Raw genomic sequence first — 20,322 nt, forward strand, 5'->3', positions numbered from 1 at the left:
GGGGGGGGGTGGGGTGGTTTTTACGGGATGATTGACCGAGTGTGTGTGTGTGTGTGTGTGTGTGTGTGTGTGTGTGTTGGAGATGCTACGTATCTATGTATCTGAATGTTGGTATGTATGCATGCAAGTGAATTGTATGTATCTATGTATCTCTGTATCTACGTAGTACTAGTATGCACGTGCAGGTGCATGTATAATATGTGTGCATGTATGTGTGTATTGTTTTTTTTTTACACTGCGGAGATTTTATATCTTCTTAGGTTGTTGTTGTATTTGTTTTATCGGGTACGTAGTAGATTATCCAAGTCCCTAAAGTTTCCCCCCCCCCGCATGTAATGTATCTGTATCTGCATCTACATGTGCATCTACATGTGCATCTGCATCTACATCTGTATTTGCGTCTGTGTCTGTGTCTGTGTCTGTGTCTGCTAGTATGTCCATGTATCCATGTGTATGTGCGCATTCCAAAACCTCGGATATGGTTTTTTTTCCCTCTTTCCCTCCCCCCCTTCAACCTTTAACCTTTAGCCTTTAACCTATCACTACTTACCAACATGAACATACATTTCTTATCGAAAAAAAATTAAATAAATAAATAAAAAAAGGGCAATAATTATAATACATACATCAATGAAATAATCCTATACACTACACGTCCAGCTTTCCTCTGGTTCAAAAAAAAAGATGGGAGGGAAGGGGAGAAGAGGCGGGCTAAAGACTTGGTTAAACACTGGGTTAATTACTAGTCGCGGAGGTTGTGTGGCTGGTTTCGTTTAGTTTTTTATGGGGGCTGCATGCGGACTTTGTTTGAATAGGGAAGTGCGAGTGCGAGTGGAAGTGCGGGTACAGGTGCGAGTGGAGGAGAGGGGGGGATAGGGATAGGTAAGGCTATACACGGTGTAGATGTTATTGTTATTGTTGTTATTGTTGTTGGTTCTCTATCTATCTGTCTATCTGTCTGTCTGTCTGTCTGTCAGTCAGTTATAGTTGTAGTTGTAGTCATTATTAGTTCTCCGTGTCATTTGGCGCTCTCGCCAGACTTGCATTTTCCATTTTCCATTTTCCATTTCGTTCTTGTATTGGCAAGTATTTGGATTGCATGCATTTTTTTCACTCGACTAGCACGGTACTCGGCACAGCACTCTGTGCACAGCATTTGTGCTATTATTTGCATTGGTTACGCGGCTAGGGCACTAAGTATAAGTATGTACTGTTAGTATCTTACATAGCGGCCGCCAACGCCAACGCATATAAGACCGCTTCAATCAAATATCAATATCAAAAGTCAAAAAGTTAAACTTGTCAAAGTGTCAACTCGCCAATACTCTATTCGTAACTCTAAATGTAATATTATTATTACTATTACTATATCATTACTATATTACTAGTACTTACTGCTTAGTTGCATAGCTCGTTTCGTTGCTGCATTTGGTGCTGCTTGACTCGGTTTTCCCATTTTTTTTCAACGATTCTCCCCTTGTGCTTGAATCATCTGCTTGAATCCTTGAAACCCCACTTCCACTTCCAACTTTCGATTAGCCGCCCATTTTTCAAGCTCAATCTCAATCTCACTAAACTCCCCCCGCCCGTCCCGTTCACTCATCTCATCTCATCTCATCTCGCCAACTTTGTTAACCCGTCAACTCGTTAATTCCGCTCCTTCCTTCCTTCCTTCTGCCATGCATCCACACTCCCCCCTCTATACAACCTACAACCCGTGCCAGTATACACAACACAAGACAACATAACATAACATACATAACATTCAATAAACAGTTTTCGGCTCCTTGGACGCTATGTCCAATTGGTTGGCATACTTTCGTGTTTTTTATTTTATTTTACTTTTTTAGTCTCTACTTAATAAGTATGTTCCCCCCCCCGCCGCCCCCCCGCTCCCCTCGACGCCCAATCCCCTTTCATGTCGGTATTCAGGACCGAACCAATAGGAAGCCAGGAGAGTTTAATCTAAAATGCATCGTCGGGCTCCCTGCTGCCACTGACTGCTGCTGTGCTGCCTGCTGGGTGCTTGCAGCTTGCTGCTATTAGTGTGGGGAGTAGGGACCAAGAGAGAAAAGTGGGTCGAGGCGGCTCCCAACCTTCTTTTCTGTGTGTGCGTGTTCTTTGATGATGATGATGATGATGACTTTTTTTTCGCGCTCTCGAGATGGTGGGTGGTGCTTCTCGGCGGTATTATAGATTAAAGATTGGCCCCGGGCGGGGTGCGTGTGTGTGAGGGCGAGATTGTTTTTATCTTTTGCTGCATTTTGCTTGGGGGGATTTCTTGTTATTAAAGCGGCTAGAGGGCACGTGTGTAGTGCCCATGTTCTCGCGAGTCCTTTTTTTTTCCTTCTCTTCTTGCTCGCTCCGAGTGTGTCATTTACCAAGGTTGCTAGGGTACTTGGTTTTTTCCTTCCTCTTAACCCTCGTACTTAATGTTTAGTCGTCGTCGTCGACGTCGTGTTCATGCATGGATATACGATGAGCATGAGATTACATTTGCGCGAGTGTGATTTTAAAATCTTACTCATCTTTAATCTATTCGGCACTTTAATCGATAGTGTTGTTGTGAGTTGTTGTCATGGGTGTTTTGTCGTCGTGTGGCGTGGTGTGGTGTGGTGTTGGTGTTTCTGCGCGCTCCCCCCCTTCCCATACACGCGCCCAAAAGGGTTTGTACTCGGCTCATGCACAATGACAAAGACTGGTGGACTGGTATAACATGGTGGCTTTGTGCCCCAAGTTATGGTCTTGGACACTACACTTGAATTCCTCAAATGCCTTCCCATGAACATACATGCCACTTGTAGTGGACGTCGCTCGTGTCTAGCAAAGGCGTAACAAGCCACTTGGACACCTAATTCAACTTTAACAACAGCATGGGCTTGTTCTTTCTCCATCATAGCCCAGGCATAAATGGCTAGACGCCGTGTCCGTGGCACAGTAAGCAAGTCTGTTAGATGGGGACTATGTTCATGTCTGCGTCCGCGTATTCTTCGGGAGTGAATGCTGACAAGGTTATGGACAAGTGGGCGCGGCCAAGTATTCCGTCGCGAACGAGAAGTGCTTGCGATATATTGCATGCCTCCTATTCTCCTCCATGACTGACTCGGGACCACAGACGGCTTGTTGTTTGGTCGGGCAGGGTCTCCAACTTTCTCCATCAGCCCTCGCCTTGCCCTCTTTGATGCGTGGATACCCCAGGACGGTCGAGAGAGAGGGTATGGATAGCAGATGGAGGCTGCCACAAGTATACGACATGTACGGGCGCCTAAAGGGACTCGGACGGCGAGCAGTGTAGCTCTGGGCAAGTCGTGTTCCGACACAAGGCGGTTCAGGACAGCCAGAGGGCGTAGCAGGTCATGCTCACCAAGCAGGGACATGCCCGTGGGCGAAGGGACTCGAGGGCACTGGCAGCAGGAGCGACGAGGCGCTTGAAGGGCCGCAGTGGGAGGCCTTGGCGGGCGTGGAATGGGCTCGGTGATGTCGATATGGGCGCGGCATGTCGTCAGCGACGTGCAAATGAGGAGAGCGGTAGTGACGGGCGGCGGACGGGCGGCCAAGCAGCTGGTGCGGGCGGCGGTACCATGGTAGGGCGGCGGGGCGGAGAGGAGCCAGAGGGTCTATGTAGCAGTGGTGGTGGTGGTAGAAGTAGCAGTATCTGGCTGGCGGCGAGGGGCGAGGGATCAGCCACCCGTCACGTCACGACACGGCTAGGCGGGCGGCGGGCGGCGGTGCGGCGGTTAGCATGGCGTCGACAGTGGGCATTGGCATTGGCGTGGGCATGGCGATAATGGTTCGGGTGAGGTTGTGCTTGCAGCCTGCACTGGACTGCGATGTCGACTTGACCTGACAGGCGCGGCGGCGTGCTGTGAGTGGCGGCGGCGCGTGGTTAGATTACATCTGGCGCTGGCTGGGAGCAGCGACCGCGACCGCGACCGCGACTACCAAGCCGGGCGCGGGCAGGGATTCACTGTGGCAGGGACAGCCTCACCTCCGCCCACGCCCACACGCCCAAACTTAAGGGCCCAGCTCTCCCCTCTTTTCTCTCGCTCGTCGCCGCGGTGAGCAGAGCCACACACACCCTCACGTCGCCCCCGTCGCCCGCATCCATCGCATCTCTCGCGTCTCTCGCACCGCTCGCACCGCCGCCCGCCGCGCCTCTCCGCCCGCGCCCTCGCCCGGCACTCACGACAGCATCGGTCGGCATCCCGCAAGCGCTGCCGCCGCCGCTGCTGCTGCTGCACCGCGCGCTGGCCGGTCGAGTGGCCCAAGACGGAATTCTCGTGGGGCTTTTGTCGCTCCCCCTCGCTCCCCCCCCCGCCCCCCCGTCGCAGCGCCATTTCATCGTACGACTTGTCGGACCACTGTGCCTGCGACGGCCTCGCCAGTTGCCAGCACCAGCCTGTCGTGGCCAGCCCGCCTGTGAGAGGGCTGCAAGGCCGCCGCCGCCGCCGCGTGCTGCTGTGAGCGCCATCCGCCATCCGCCATCCGCCATCCGCCGCGTGCTCCCAGCTGCAATCGGTGGCCTGGCCTGCCTGTCGCAACCACAGCGCAAAGGGCTGTCTGCCCGCATCCCCCGCCGCCGCCCGCCGCCCGCCGCCTCCGCCCGCAGTCGCCTTGTGCATCCCTCTGCGAGACCCGAGAGTGGCATGATTTTGATCGTCGAGACTGCTGCTGGTAAGACCACGCTCCCCTTCGTCGCCCGCGCTGCCTCCCCTCCTCTCCCCCCCCCCAATATCGCTCCGCCCCAGTCCTTTTTTTCCTAGTCTTATTGCTGCTGCCGCCGCCATCGCTGCCTGCTGTCGTTGTTGCGCGCGCGCGCGGACGCTCTTGAGTGTAGCCCGTGTACCGACGGAACGCCCGTTTCCATGGCTTCTGACCCCCCCTACGCCAGCCCCGACGACGGGCTGGAGCTGGAGCGAATCGCCGTGTGTGCCGCCGTCGCGCTGCCCCCCCCTCCCCTTCGCCGCTGACCCCGTCTGCTAACTCATTTCCCCCCCCCATCTAGGTCGGTCCTTACTGTGTTTTTGACGACTTCAGACTCCCCCAGAGCCGCCAGCCCCAGTCCCGGGCCAACCCTGAGCCTGCCCACCAGCCGCCCACCAAGATGGAGGATCCCATGCTGTCGAGTGACTTTCCCTTTGGCTCCATGCGCGCCCCGTGGCTCACGACAGCCGCCGACGACATGACGCTCACTGCCTCAGCCGACGAAACCACAGACTGGAACGAATGGATGCACTACGACCCCGCCCAGGCGTCTCAGAATTCCCAACCTGCCGAACCCAAGTCGGCAAATCCACAGGGGCCTGCCGCATACCCCAGGGCTCGTCACCAACCCTCGCCTCATATCAACCATCACCCGCAGTCGCAGCCGTTGCAGTCCACCAACACACCCGCCACCACCCCCATGTTTACCCAACCCCACGATGTTCCCTTCACCTTTGGCCAGACTGCCGACGTGCCCCTGGCCTTTGACTTTAACGGCGCCGCCCTGAGTTCGCCGCTTGGTGGAGAGATGCAGCAGCAGCAACAGCAGCAGCAGCAAAATGCATACTACTCTGCCCAGCAATGGCAGCAACAACAGCAGCAGCAACAGCAACAACAACGCCAATCACAACCACCACCACCACCACCACAACAACAACAACAACAGCAACTGCCAGACAACTCCCTCTTCTCTCCCTCGCAATATCCACAGTCGGCCTTTGCGCCTCCGCCTCCGCCGCCGTCCGACTCGATTCCCAGTCTGGACCACAGCCCCAACTCGCTGAACAACGGCCGATCCAGCTCAACCTCATCGCATTCATCACCGGAACCTGCCCCGTCCAACGCGAGGAAGCGAAAGTCACTGGCCGACTCCGAGGAACCCGATGATGATGCGCCGTCGAGCAAAAAGGGCGGCGCGCCCCCCAAGAAGACGGCCCACAACATGATTGAGAAGCGATACCGCACCAATCTCAACGACAAGATTGCCGCCCTTCGTGATAGTATGTTTGCTCCACGCCTGCTGTAAACACCCGCTGACGGTTTCTAGGTGTTCCCAGTCTGCGCGTCATGTCGCGGCCAAACGGCACCGAAGAGGATGACGACCCCGAGGATCTCGAGGGCCTCACCCCAGCCCACAAGCTCAACAAGGCTACCGTCCTGTCAAAGGCCACCGAGTATATCCGCCACTTGGAGAAGCGCAACAAGCGCCTCCAGGATGAGCTGAATACCATGAAGGGTCGCGTCGAGAGCTACGAGAAGATGGCTATTTCAGGACCCATGACCATCCACGGTACAACCAGCCCACCTGACGCCTCACGGTACCACGAAGACCCCTTCCCACCCACTCACGGCCTGCCAATGTCGGTACCGCCGCAGGGCATGATTCCCGTCCCAGACAACATTGCCGCCCTGCAGCGCGGATTGCCGCCACAGCAGCACTATGCTCAGGCCTACCCCGCCGGCTACGGTGGTCGTCAGACAGTCGGCCCGCCCATGGTCAACGCACGTCGCAGTGGCGCAATGATGGGTAAGCTCATGGTGGGGTCGCTCGCCGGCCTGATGATACTCGAGGGCCTTGTCGAGCGCGAGCAGTCGCAAGAAGAGCCCGCTGGTCGCGGCCTGTTCGCCCTGCCTGTCAACCTGGCCGGCATTCTTGCTCCTCGTGTCTCACTTGGCGCGTCGTCAGCCTCGATCCCTCTTGCCAAGCTTCTCTTGATCTTTGGCGCTTTCTTCTACCTCATCGCTCCGCTGTTCGACGCCAAGCCCAAGTCCAAGAAGAAGTCTGCGCCTGCTGTTCTCTTGTCACCCGCACCGTCGCTCGCATCGCCTGTTGAAGTGCGTCGCAAGGCATGGCTCACTGCCATCCAGACGGTCTGGGTACCGCAGCACAACTTTATTCTCGAGGTGGCTGCACTAGGCCTGAAGACACTGAAGCTTAGCATGCGCAGGATCATTGGCTGGGAAGGCTACGCGTACCTCACCGGCATCACCCGGGAGCAGGAAGCCGCACGCCTCAAAGCCTGGGAGATTGCGCTCGACGCTCAGCTCACTGGCGGCGACGCAGAGATTAGCAAGAGCCGTCTCCTCCTCACGCTGATTGCTTCGGGAACACTGCCCGACACGCCCGCGCGACTAATGCTCAAGGCTCTGCACATTCGGATTGTCCTCTGGGAAATTGGCAGCATTGGCCACAGTTCCTGGTGGACACTGAACGACCTGAGCGCGAAACTGGCACGCAGCTACTGGAACATGGCACGCAGCGAGCACCGCATCGCCTCCAACGCACCCAAAAGGAACAGTGCAGTCGAGCCACTGCCGGAACACCTCGCCGCACTCATTGACAAGGAGTGCGACGAAGTGCTCGTTCCCGCAGTCGTACAGCGTGCATACAACCTTGCTTGGAACAAGCCCAGTGCGGAGCAGACGACTGTGGATACCTCCATGGATGCTGTTGTCGAAGACTTTGCCATCTGCTCACCTTTGGATGCACTTGCCGCCTGGTACTCTAGCCTCGTACTGAACAAGGGCCTTGCCAAAACACTTGGATTCAAGAATGACACATCAGAGGCCAGCATGGTTGCAGACTTTGAACTCGCTCTGCGGTCCGCGCCTCCCAACTCGCAAGCCCAGCTTCGTGCTCTTGTCGCCCAAGCTGTCGTGCAGGATGAGGGCCGTGATGTGCACATTGCAACAGCTCTTGAAGCTCTCCCGTCCACGCCCAAGCCAGCTGATTCGGGATTCATCAACCTTGTGGGTAACGGCTTTGTAGCACCCGACGTGCGCAAGGCTCTTACGCTCGCTAAATGCCTTTCTCTGACTACCTTTTCGACTCCGGAAGCACGCCGCCGCGCCGTCTTTGTCATCAACAATACCTATCTCCCTGAGGCAACTACCACACTCCTCAGCTTTGTTGCCGGCTACAAGGTGCTTACGCAGTTCATGGCCGACGACGGGTTGAGGAAGGAGACTAGCCGAGGCCTAGAAAGGGTGGCTAGTTCTCTGCGCATGTGGGTGGGTCACGAGACTGGCAAGCGCAGTGGTCTGTCAAATAAGGTCAGGGCAAAGATTGTAAGCAATTGCATTGACGCAAGCAAGAGTCTTATTGGACTAGACCAGTTCAAGGGTCAGGGGAAAAAGAAGGAAGAGTCGGATGTGGATGACGGGTATGCGAGTGCTAGTGTCAAGGACGATTAGACTGGACTTGCGTCGAATGTTTTTATTTTTTTTTTCACGTGTCTGTTACGTGGCGGAGATTTCTCCTGGCGTTATCCTTTTTTTTTGTTGGGTTCTGGTACGCAGGGAAACAAAGGACTGGTGGTGGTATGGGTCATGAGTATCAAGCCCTATTGCTTATTTGGCGTTTGAAAGATTTTTGTATCTATACCTGGTGGGAAATGCGGCCTTGGCTTTTTTTTTGACGGCAGGAATTTTTTTTCTAACTTTGACGTGTTAGCAGCCTATTGCTATCGCTTTTCTGATCAAAAATTTTTTTTTATTTTCATCTTTTTGTCGACTACTTTTTTCGTCTTGTTCTCCTTATTTTCCATGTTCTTATTCGTTACTACTCTTGCGTGATGGTGATGGTGATGGTGATGTCTGTGTGATTTCTTCATGTCGACCCCGAACATAAGTATTGGTTCCTACATGTTAGTACTTGTGCAGATGTAGGTTTCTTGTTTCTCGTAGCTCCATGCTGATAATGGCTTCGTTTCAAATCATTCTGGGTATATATTGTGCTTTTGAATTCCATGATGATACTCATAACTCCCCTCTCTCCCTCCCTCACACACACACACTCTCTCTCTCGCTCTCTCTCTCCCTCTCTCTCGCTCTCTCTCTCCCTCTCTCTCGCTCTCTCTCCCCCCTCGCTCTCGCTCTCTCCCCCCTCGCTCTCCCACGCTTCACTCCATCCCCATCCCCATTTACCCAAGCATACTCCTCTTCCGGCCCCTCAACCTCACGCCCTCGAGTCTCTTCAACACCCTTCGCGCCGCCTTGCCCCCATCTTTCCCCGAGACGCCATATGCGCGCAGCACCTCTTGGAACAGCGGCTCGGCAGCGGGATGCGTGGCGCTAAAAGCGCGCTCGAGAACGTACAAATCGACGGCTTTGTCTTCGTCGGCGATGGAGGTGCTGGTTAGGCCAAAGTCGATGAGGTAGATGGCGCCTTGTAGTGAGGGGGTAGATGGGGAAGTGGTTGAGGGAGAAGGAGAAGGGGAAGGGGAAGGAGGAGAGCGCAACATGATATTACTCGTTGTCAAGTCTCCGTGACATACACCCAGGGCATGTAGCTTTCCGATTTGAGCACCTACTCTGCGCATGAGATTGAGAATGTCTTCTTCTTCTTCTTCTTCTTCTTCTTCGTCTTCTTCCTGTTTCCCTTTTCTTGTTTCTCCAGCCCCCTCTCCATTCCCAGCACCAGTACCAGTACTAGTACCAGAAGCAACCCACTCATCCAACACGCGCCTCACCGTCCTTCCCTCAACAAACTCCATAACAATCCAGCCCGCATCCCAGTCCGCGCCCAGCACTCGCGGTACATTAACGCCGTCTCTCCGCACACGCACGAGGCCCCGCGCTTCCGCCAGCAGCCGCTGTCGCGTGAGGCGGCGATCGAGCACCGGGTGGCGATATGGTTTCGGCGGCCGGTACTTGAGGATCGCGGGTGTATTGGGGGTGAGGAAGCTGGTTTTGTAGACGAGGGCTTCGGCGCCTTGGGTGAGTGGCGTGAGGGTTGAGGGCGTAAAGGGCGGTGGGGGCGTGTGTAGGGGAAGTGGAGTGGTGGTGGTTGTGTCTTGTTGTTGTTGTTGTTGTTGTTGTTGTGGTTCCGATGGTGGTGGTGGGGGTGTGATGGGCTGTGCGATGGGGGGTTCTGCCATTGTCCGTAGTGGCGAGACTTTGTATGTGTATGCGTGCGTTCGTGTCCTCGTGCGTAAGAGTAAAATTGCCGTGATGCGCCTTTCCACAGCCGTCGGGGGAACGTCGTCGATGCTTGGGCCAAAATGTTGGGCTCAAAAAAAAAAAAAAAACTGTTGCTGGTAGGTAGATAGGTAGGTAGGTAGCTATCCCCCAAGGAGCCCGCCCCGCGACTTGCCCCGCCCGCGTCAGACTAACCACCCACACCCACACCTAACACAACCGGTTCGGCGGCTTAGCGATCCATCCCTCTAGCTGGCAATCACCCACCACTCTTGTCGATCCCCGTTCACCGGCTCTTCAAGGCTGAAATACCGAGATTGCAGTAATCCCCAGCCTCCTCGGCAAGCACAGATGAAGCAATCCCCCGGATCAGCAGCTTAGAGCCCGACGTCACTAGCTAAACACCACGTTTCACACAATTTACGCTTGACGGCTCAATTCACAGCTCACTTCATGACAAGACATATATAAGCGAGTGACTGTTGATTCATCCTACATGATCCACTCGTCTCTTGTCCGCCTTGCCATCCACGCCACAAACGACTGGATACATTCTTCAGAACAATGATAACACAAAAAAAGAAAGACAAGCCCAACGAGTGCAATGATCTCTAGCCACAGGCAATAGAGCTCGTTGTCCGTGAAGCGTAAACCAAGTCGCCGGTCCCAAAACCAGAGCCCCCACCATGCTCATAAAAGCAATCCGCATAACAGTCCGAGAAGCAAGAAGAGATGGGGAAAAGAAGGTTTTCCCAGAGGAAAACAAGAAGGGTAATCGTAATCTTGGAAAGATGATGAAGTAAACTTGGCCGAATGCACAAAACAAGACAGATAAATGGGCAAAAAAAAAGAACAGAGTCGTAAGGGGCCGTGAAAGAGCACATGGGAAGAGTGCCACAGTAATATGCACAAGAGAGTAAAAGAGGCCCCCCCAAGGGTTCTCGTTCCCATGCCCGGTAAGATGGATTGTCTAGTAGACGGGGCTCTTGCGCTTTTCGGTGCTCGTGAGAATGAGCTTGGGCATGGCACGGCGTTGGCCGTTCTCCTCTGGGCGAATGTCGACAAGGCCGCCACCGACAGAGGCGCCATCGTCGCTGCTCACGCTGTTGGCAGTGTAGCTGCGGTTGATGGAGTCGTCACGAGAGCGCTCCTTGGAAGCCTTGCGCTCCGAGCCAATGGCGCCATTGGCTACGGCACGAAGACTGCCAATGCTGGGCCTACCCGAAAGGCTTCCGCTACCTCCGCTGCGGACACTGTCCGAGTCGTTGTCAGACGAGCCAAAGTGCTCGCTGTCTGGAGAGGCACTGCCACTGCCAGTACGGTGGGCGCGGCGTCCGATGCCAGCTCGTACAAGGTTGCCCACGGCCTGGCGGCGCTGGCGGGTAGCAAAGTTCTTGCTGCCCTCGTGCTTGGTCGTGGGGCGCTCCTTGAGCTCCTCAATCGAAGGAGGGTTGCGTGGCTGGCGGACAGGGTGCTCTCCAGCACGTGCCTGACCAGGGCCGAAAGTACCCGTCATTGGCGTAGCAGGGAAGCCGGCCGCGCGGCCGAGTGCAGAACGGGGACCCTCGGCTGCTTCGCCCTTTGCGTCAACAGCAAGAGAAGAGGGGTTCTTCTTGTGTCCACGGCGAAAGGCATTGGCAGATGGCGGGGGAAGCGGAACCACGTCCTGGGGAGGCGTGTTGGACTTCTTGGGCGGCGAGGTGCTGCGGGAGCCCCAGGGGCTGGGGTTGCTCTCGTTGGGAGGCGACACGTGGAGCACAGGCGTGTCCATCTTGGGCGGGGACTGAGCAAAGTGGGGCGTGGGAGGAGGCGGCGAGTGCGACATGCCCATGGCGGCGTGGGCCTGCGCAGCGTTGTCCTGCTGGTAGCTCGGGTCGACCACGTACTGGTACTGGCCCGTCATCTGGTTGAAGACGAGATAGACACCAGGCTGGTTGGTCTCCTGGATGGCAGCCGTGTTGCCAAACTGCTGGCCGTAGGCGTTCAACTGGGGCGTGTAGGGCGTGTTGGGGTACTGCTGCATGCCGTTCATGCTCATGCTACCAAACTGCTGCGTCGTCAGGGCAAGCAGTTGCTGCTGGAGCTGCTGCTGCCTCTGGGCGAGGTACATTTCGGTAGCCAGCAGCTGGGCGGCCACGTTGGGGTCCATGTCGCCGTCGTCAAACTCGAACGAGGGAGGGGCCAAGACCTGGTTGTAGTAGTCGGGCTGCTGCTGGTTGAAGTGGTTGACGCCGCGGAAGCCAGAGGCCATGGCAGACTGGGGCTGCTGCTGGTGGTGGTGATGCTGGGGGGCACCGTTGTACTGGCGGGGCATGCGGTTGTTGGCGGCAGCGGCGTTGTTGGCAGCGACGGAGTGCTGGGCCTGCGAGTAAGGGGCCGAGGCGGGTGGCTGTGCCGACGTGGGCGTCTTGGGCGCCGTGCGAAGACCAGCCAGCAGGTGCGAGCGGCTAGTGCGAGGCGTAGGAATCGAGTCCTCGGCAATCGAGGCCACCTTGGGGGGCGAGGCAACGCTGAGGCGCTTGAGCTGGGCGCCCTTGCCGCGAGAGGCGAAGCTCGAGGTGGGCCCGCCGAAGCCAGGCTGCGACTGGAGCGAGGGGTTGGAGTTGTTGTACGTCATTTGAGCAAGACCGCCAGCGTCCATGCTCATTGTCGTGGTGGGTGGTGGTCTAAGAAGAGTTGCGAAGAAAGGCCAAGGGTGCAACGAAGGGTATGTGGGCGTGCAGGGCACACGAGAAAGGATGCAGAATCGAAGAAGACGCACGGGCTGGCGATTAGGGGATTAAGGATCGTTGCGATCAAGCGAGTAAGGCAGTGGGTGTGTGTGTGTATGTGTGCGCGGGTGGAGTGTATCGAAAACCGGCCGATGGGCAATGTAGTTGGAGCTATTAACAAGGTCTGTGGTTGGTGCGAGCGTGCGTGGGAAGGATTGCGTGTCGCGGCAGGAAGGCGGGACCCGGCGCAGAAAAAGCTCGTCGGAGGCGGCGAAGATGAAATTTTTTGGATGGGATGAAAGGTGAATACACGAACAGAGCCGTGACGGGATCCGGGGCAGGCAAGCTGGTGGATGGAGCGTCGACTGGGGCAAGCTGGCTGGTCTCTCTTGGATGGGTAGCGGGCGGTGGTGGTGGCAGTGGCAGTGGTGGCAGTGGCAGTGGTGGTGGTGGTGGAGCGACGGGACTGGCGCGCTCGCACACAATGGCAGATTAGGCGGAGGATAGGATAAGCTGATGCAAAGAAGCGGAGAGCAGGTAGAAGATTTGAAGGAGAGCGAGGGCGAGAAAGGGCGCGATGGGGGCGGGCGGCGGCGGGGGGAGGGAGGAGGAGGAGAGAGAAGGCGGGCGGAAGGGGCGAGAGATGTATGGGAGCGGAGGAGGAGAAGAAGGAGAGAGGAGGCGTGCGAGTGAGGAGGAGGGGGGGGGCCAAGAGAGAAAAGCGAGGGCGCGAGGGCGCGAGGGAGCGAGGCGAGGGATGGGATGGGATTGGGCCGTCGGGCGGGGGGGGGGGGGCAGCAGTCGGGCCGGGGGTCGAGGGTGGCAGCAGCGACCCTGCAGGCTGCATTGGCGCTAGGCCGGGCTGGGGTGGCGGGCGCCCCAGCGACAGCGACTGGCGGCCATGTCTGAAACGCTGGGCCTGATGCGCAATCACACGGACGGCAGCGTTCCTGCGTGCGCATGCGGGCCTGCGACGCGCAATGGCGGCCTGGGTGCTGCTGCTATGCGCCCGTTCGCCCACTGTATACAAAGCGTTCGGCCGTGTCGAGGGCGAGGCCGTGTTTCAGGCAGCGCCCGCAGCGACGGCTCCATGTGCGGCAGCAGCAGACCGTCATGGCCGTCTAGCACACACCGCAAGACGCGCGCACCAGACAGCAGTGGTAGCGTGGCGTCTACCAGCCAGTCGTTGGCAGGCGGGCAGGCGGGCAGGCGCTCCAACGGCGCCTATGCCACGTCGCGCCGCTACTGGCCAGCTCGGTCTAAATATACGTCGAGCCTTCCGTCAGCAGCGCTCGACCCGCCTGCCCAATCACGCCCGCGCTGCACTGCTACTGCCACACCACTGCTGCCACTACCACACTACTGCCACTACCACACCACTGCCACACCACCACCACCACCACTCCCACCACTCCCGCCGCTGCTCCATGCCACCCACTGCCACCCAATGCCACCCACGCCCCCTCGCCTGCCGCCGCCCTGCCTGAAACCGTCGCGCCGTCTCAACTCCCAGCTGGCCCGTGCCCCGCTCCCTCATCTCGGCACAGAGGCTGCCTTGCCAAACCCTCACGCCCACGGTGAAACATGCTCTCAACTCGCTGCCCGCCTCCCACCCGCCCACGACGAGCAATGCCTCCCGACCCTCCTCCAGCCCGTCGTCAATGCTCCAATCTCACCTGCAACTACGCCTCTTCCGTCGACGTGTCAGCCGCGCTAGGCGCTTCTAGAGCCCGGCCTACCAAGTCAGCTACCACGGTTGCTCATCTGCACCCTCACGCTCGCGGTGCCGAAAAATAAGCTTGCGCCACTTGCGCCGCGCCTCCCAGCGAGCCTTGTATATCTCGGCCCTTTCCCTCCATCCAACCTTTGTGCGCTACTGCTGCTGTTTCACGGCACATGGCCATCCACCTTGCCACTCCATGGTGCCACGAGGCTGCATGTTTCGACCCCGTGGCGACCTTTTCCCCATGGCCAGCGTCACTCTATCTACCCTTGTTCATTCTTCTGCTGCACTCGTACCAACAACCATGACCAACAAGACTACACGTCCGGAGCCGTCTCTCAACGCCCGCACAATCAACCATACTAACCTTTGTCCGCTGCAGGCTAACAGCACTCGTGTACCCGCACTGACTTGGCCCGACCCACTTTTCAAAACATTGCAAAAAAAAACATGCACTCGAGCCAGCAAAGAACGCCCACGTCTCCAAGCCTCTGCCAGACACTAAAACAAAGCCCAACACGCCAGCAACCTGCCCATCTTGACCAAAACCCGTCGTCTTTATGAGAACCCCGGGTCACCAAAATCCGATGTGTTTGGTGGCTGAAAGACCCACTCCATCTGCAACGCACAAAACACCAAAATGCTTGTTTGCTTGAACTGACCCAACCATTCCTCCAGTGTTTTTGGCCGCTTCCTTCACTCGACCCACCTCAGCGTTTCTACATGTTTGGAACTTGGCATGAGACTCACCACAAACATCCAGCACCACCTGCATTCCATAACCACCCTCTCTGCCTCACCCGGCAAACGTCTCGAGGCTACGAATCATGGTTTTGGACAGCATCAACCTCCGTCTTTGCAAAGGCGACCATGGCATTTGCCATGAGCGAGGCTCCAAGGCACACTCAAACCCGTCTATTTATCAGGGCTGCCGACTGTAACCTGCTAAGGACATAGTTGCAGGTCAATCGTCACTCACCCTTTACTTGCCCCACCAACAAAAGTCCCAATACTACTCTGAATTCATAATTTTCCTAATCAAAACTACTTTTCATCTTCCGCCATGCATCTATCCACCATCCTATACTCGGTGCTCGCACAGAGCCTGGCCGTGTCCGCTGCAACCATGGTAGTTACCGTGGCCGCAAACAACAAGTTTCAGTTTACACCAAACTCCATCACCGCTCAGCCTGGAGACATGGTTGCATTCAACTTTGTGGCCCAGAACCACAGCGTTGCCTCCTCCAATGCCAACACGCCCTGCCGCCCGGAGAAGAACGCCATCTTCTCCGACTTCCAGCCCATCCCAGGCAACCCCAACGGCAGCCCCAATCCAGGCAACGGCCGTAATGTCAACCGCCAAGCTGGCAACACGCCCATGTTCATGGTTCCCATTACCGACACCGCACCCATGTACATCTACTGCTCGCAAGCCCAGCACTGCCAATCAGGCATGGTCATGGTCATCAACCCCCCTAATGCTGCCGCCGTCGCCCAGTACCAGAACCTGGCTGCAAAAGCAAGAAACAACGTCAGTCCCAAGGGCGGCATGAGCGGCGGCCAGGTCATAAACAACAAGGCCGGAACCAACCCAAAGAATGTGCTTGGTGCTAATGCCGGTGACGCTGCAAAGGCCACGACAAAGGCAAAGGGTGGCAAGGCCAAGGCAACGGGAAAGAAGGCAAAGGGCAACTAAGCCACGCTGATGCTGTGCTGGCGCTGGTATCGCTCGCATTCAGTCTTGCTGGTCTTGACAACTACTCATACAATGTTTAATGGCGATGATGACTAATGATACTAAGTAATATACACCTTTATGTATAGAGGAACTGGTATGGTACATAAGTAGCTGTATATATAAGTGTGTAAATGAATGGAGAAAAAAAAATTTTGTATATGAAGATAATCGTCTTGCAAATATACTGCGAGACTTGCACAGTCTGGCTAATCTAATAGAACAATAGCACGCCAACTCTACTCACCCTTAGCATTGTCCTCGTCCACACAGCAGGATATTCACATTCACGACGAGCATCTCACCACCAAACAATACTAAAGTACCCACCGGGCCAGTTTGCATTATCCGTCTTTTCTTACTACTTACTCAGCTCGGTAATACATGAACCCCTCTCCTTGGTCTTGTACAAATAAACATCCCATCCACCCAACCAACCAATCGACCTAATCACGATCCCAAAGCACCTGGATCCTCGTATCCACTATTGCATCTTGGACAAATCCTTTTTCTACTTTGTTCTCGCCATCGCTCTAGCCCGATTTGAACAGAAAGCTCACCGTCATAACTACCATATCCTGGCTGGCCCCGAGACACGACAACGCAGAACGAAATCCATCACAACGAAGCCACGGATACCGAGAATACGAGAGAGTATCGAGTTGAAGCGGACTTGACTACCAACCTGCGGGCGATTCAAAAAAAAAATAAAAATAAAAAGGGAAATTGGGAAATGGCGGATATGATGAGCTCGCTGCTGCGCTACTACTTGTCGGCCATTTCTACCATTTGCACATCCACATACGCATACGCATGTGGGTATAAAGCAACAATAGATGATGCAGTGGTAGTGGACATGCAGAACCATGAGATCTATCAGAACGCCGATCTGCGCACTTGTGTAGTTATGGGAGTGGGTATACACAGTGTGCCGATATACGGACCGGGATGTCATGTCATGTGAGGGAATGAGGGAACGAGTGGGTCATAGTGGGATGGAGGCAGTCGGATTTGAATGAAGAATCAGTGTTTCAACCATTGAAGTTTTAGTCGTGACATGGGCGCTTCACTACACAACACCAACACTATAATTGCCTACCAGGCTTTGTATGTGCGCACTTCACACAGCGAAAGTAGTCGTTGAATTCAAAGACATAATGCATATACCTCCTCCCACATCCCCCCAAATACTCGTAAGAAGCATAGCATACCCACACTCTAACCCTTAACGCATCCAAAATGCCCGAGTCTAACCTTTCCAGTCCTGAACCCCACAGTCCTACATCTGACCGTCAGCGCCACCCAAGGCAAAATTTCGTCATCATTCCACTGCGTTTTTGGCGCGTCTATATGATTCTGCATAGCCCTGTTGATGGGGCTGGGGATGAGGGAGAGGACACCGAGGGAAGGATAAGAGAAGCGCCGCCCGTGTTTGGAGGTGGAGGACAAGAGGTAAGGGGGAGGAGGGGAAGAGGGCGGTGGAGGGATAATGATGCTAGACCGCTGTAAAAGACTGGAATTTGGTATGGCACTAATTAAACAGGCATGTTAAGTCATGCCAAATAACAATAAAAATAATGATGGATTGAATCTCTGTCCTCGCCATCGCTTATCTCACTCCATACAAACCTGTGCTGTAAACCGACCTTTCAACCCCAACAGCAAACTCAAAATCCCACCACCACCCTATTTCACGCGTCAAATGCCGAACATGCATTATTACCCAGGGTCCCCCCCCCCAGAAAAAATTCCCCACCCGTAAGCCTTCTCAACAATAAAACCATGATAAAAACAGCGACATATTTTCATTCCCCCCTTTAACACGAAGCGCACAATAATCCTAGTCGCCCCCAAACTTAACCCCCGTAACCTTGAACCATCTCTCCTAACGCATCTTCCTAATGCATATCCCGACGCCTTGGACCCAGGACTTGGGAAAAAAAATATATACTACATACGATATTGGAAGTGATACTACACGGGCAATATCGTATCTTATTTTTTTTGGGAAGGGCGATATTGACTAGCTTGAGATGCATGCATGCATACGTAGTGTATGTATGTATGTATGTCAGCCTCTCTCTCTCTCTCTCTTTCTTGCACGAGGACGACCCTGGTTGCAACGCACGCACACACGCACGAGCCGGACGGCCGGCCGACCGCACATCCCCAGGAAACTTTAACCCGAAAACAAACCCCCCCCCCCAGAAATAAAAATAACAACAGTCCTGATAAAGAAAGCGAATAAAAGAACAATTATAGTCAGACAGAGAGAGAGAGAGAAAGAGAGAAAATAGAAAAAAGGGAATTACTTACTTATTAATCTCACCACATATCCCGTTCATCCCGTTCATCCATATCCAATATCCAATATCCAATATCCAATATCCAATATCCATACATTACAGACTGCGAAATCTGCCCGAAACTCTATCGCAGCGAGCACATGGACAAATGTCCATGCTACCGTTGTCATCGGGGAGCAACAAGGGACAAGGTGCAAGAGAGAGAGAAAGAGAGAGAGAAAGAGAGAGAGAGAGAAGAGAGAGAGAGAGAGAGGGGCAAGCCCCAACACTTGCCGTGAAACCCATCCGCTGTCATCCTCACGTCCCCCTCCCCCCCACCCACCCATTAAGTACCCACATTGCACATCCACACACACATCCACACACACACACAGCTCTAGTGCTTACATATGCAGACCAGAAGAAGAAGAAAAGAAAAAAGTCTATTTTCTTCTTCTCAGCCTTATGCGGCCACAGCGCAGCGCAAACAGCAGGTTAGCTGGCAGCAAAAAAAGGTCAAGGGAAAGCCTACACTGGTCGAAATCGCCCGGTTTGGATGCAGATCGGCCACGTCAAGCTTTATTTGTTTTTTTTTTCGTCTCTCTTCTTCTTCTTCTTCTTCTTCTTTCTCTCTCTCTATTTTCTTGGGACGCCCTTTTAACGCTGCTTACTCACTCACTCACTCACTCGTGTGTGAGTGTGTGTGTGTTCTTTTCTCTCTCCTGGCTTGGATTTCTTTTGCGCTGTTCTGGAATACAGTACAGTACAGTACAGTACAGTACAGTGCGTGCTTGTCTTACTTACTACTTATATACAATAATATGTACAATATACAATGCTTGGTACATGTGCTTTTTCAAAGTTTCTCTTTCCCTCTTTCGTTTTCCCCTTGCCCATCCCCCCCTGCTCTTAACGCTTCTTTCCAAAAAGAAAGAAAAAAAATAGCCCGGCTGGTCGATCACCCAGTACTAGCTAGACTGGCTGACGCCTACCGAGTAACCTAGTCGTCTGGCTGATAACGGCGCCGGCGTTTGTCGGGGAAATCACTGCAACGGGGAAGGGGGGGGGGACGCAGAGTGAGATTTTGGATGCAACGGACGTGTCATGGCATGGTATTGTTGATGGGGCTGTACTGGTACACACATGCACATACATACACGCTGGCACGGTAGATGATATGGTTCATGGACCTGGTTTCAGAAAAGGGATAGACGAATACTTTTTTTGCCGTCGTTATTGCGCGACGGGTGCTTTGGCGACGGGGATCCAACAACGTCATTGGGGTCATGCAAAAGAGGCGTGGGTGTAGTTGCGACAATGGCGTATCGGCATATAGAATCCACACAGCTTGTCATTGGCCTGCGCGTAAGTCGCATGTGTGTGACATGGCATTTTCCCTTTTTTTTGATCGATGGATGGATGGATGGATGGATTCTCCCAGTTGCATTGCTGGTGTGACGACACGTCGCCTTTCTAGCTGTTACTTGGTACATACACCATCGCTAATACATGGTGATGTGGTCGAAGCGCGTTTTGCATAGAAGCTTCCCCCCCTCCCCGCCTTACTTACGGGTTTCTTCGCACCCGGTGTTCAGACTGGGTTACGGACAGAATATCACCACTACTGTCAGTTTTTTTTTTAAAAAAAGAAAATAACATTAATACCGTTGAAACAAGATAACGTACTACACCAGTGAGGCGGCCAAACCAGTGAGGCGGCCACTTTTTCTTGGCACTACGAACACCATGTACAAACAATTAAATTACTTAACACTATAGACTAATCCTTCGTACGAGACACTTGCATTAGATTTAGAATCTTCTACTATATCTTTTTAGCACGTACGAGCGTTGTGCCTAGTCTTACCGCAGTTGCCACAGCGCTATTGACCTAGTTAGGCTGGTTCTTAACTACTGTAACGATGTTACAACTTCGCCAAGTATTGAGCCAATCCCAGAGCCGGA

The 20,322-nt window shown here is 54.5% G+C and overlaps 6 protein-coding genes across 6 annotated transcripts; 3 read left to right on the forward strand and 3 right to left on the reverse strand.

Annotated features, from left to right (window-relative positions):
• Positions 1 to 2,412: 2,412 nt before the first annotated feature.
• On the reverse strand, positions 2,413 to 3,660 carry SETTUDRAFT_167341 (uncharacterized protein). The gene has a single exon (XM_008024145.1). The coding sequence runs from the start codon at positions 3,375 to 3,377 to the stop codon at positions 2,577 to 2,579; it is 801 nt and encodes a 266-aa protein (XP_008022336.1). The 5' UTR covers positions 3,378 to 3,660; the 3' UTR covers positions 2,413 to 2,576.
• Positions 3,661 to 5,104: 1,444 nt separating this feature from the next.
• On the forward strand, positions 5,105 to 8,178 carry SETTUDRAFT_25776 (uncharacterized protein; the record flags this gene model as incomplete). The annotated part of the gene is made up of 2 exons (XM_008023664.1): positions 5,105 to 5,984; positions 6,032 to 8,178. 2 exons carry the CDS (start codon positions 5,105 to 5,107, stop codon positions 8,176 to 8,178), a joined length of 3,027 nt encoding a protein of 1,008 aa, XP_008021855.1.
• A 728-nt stretch (positions 8,179 to 8,906) lies between these two features.
• SETTUDRAFT_77331 (uncharacterized protein) lies at positions 8,907 to 9,749 on the reverse strand (the record flags this gene model as incomplete). Its single annotated transcript, XM_008023757.2, has 2 exons — positions 8,907 to 9,376; positions 9,422 to 9,749. Coding segments are annotated over 2 exons (798 nt in total), but the record flags the coding sequence as incomplete, so codon positions are not given.
• A 1,124-nt stretch (positions 9,750 to 10,873) lies between these two features.
• SETTUDRAFT_102969 (uncharacterized protein) lies at positions 10,874 to 12,550 on the reverse strand (the record flags this gene model as incomplete). Its single annotated transcript, XM_008024146.1, has 1 exon — positions 10,874 to 12,550. One exon carries the CDS (start codon positions 12,548 to 12,550, stop codon positions 10,874 to 10,876), a length of 1,677 nt encoding a protein of 558 aa, XP_008022337.1.
• A 965-nt stretch (positions 12,551 to 13,515) lies between these two features.
• Positions 13,516 to 14,331, forward strand: SETTUDRAFT_37150 (uncharacterized protein; the record flags this gene model as incomplete). The annotated part of the gene is made up of 1 exon (XM_008023725.1): positions 13,516 to 14,331. The coding sequence occupies one exon, from the start codon at positions 13,516 to 13,518 to the stop codon at positions 14,329 to 14,331; it is 816 nt and encodes a 271-aa protein (XP_008021916.1).
• Positions 14,332 to 15,400: 1,069 nt separating this feature from the next.
• On the forward strand, positions 15,401 to 16,033 carry SETTUDRAFT_102570 (uncharacterized protein; the record flags this gene model as incomplete). The annotated part of the gene is made up of 1 exon (XM_008024147.1): positions 15,401 to 16,033. The coding sequence occupies one exon, from the start codon at positions 15,401 to 15,403 to the stop codon at positions 16,031 to 16,033; it is 633 nt and encodes a 210-aa protein (XP_008022338.1).
• Positions 16,034 to 20,322: the final 4,289 nt, after the last annotated feature.

Source organism: Exserohilum turcica (genome assembly GCF_000359705.1).
Source record: "Exserohilum turcica Et28A unplaced genomic scaffold SETTUscaffold_11, whole genome shotgun sequence".
NCBI lineage: Eukaryota > Fungi > Ascomycota > Dothideomycetes > Pleosporales > Pleosporaceae > Exserohilum > Exserohilum turcicum.

What these genes read in the sequence shown, in the direction of transcription:
- SETTUDRAFT_167341 (XM_008024145.1), bottom strand. Translation starts at nt 3,377, where the DNA reads ATGTCCCTGCTTGGTGAGCATGACCTGCTACGCCCTCTGGCTGTCCTG.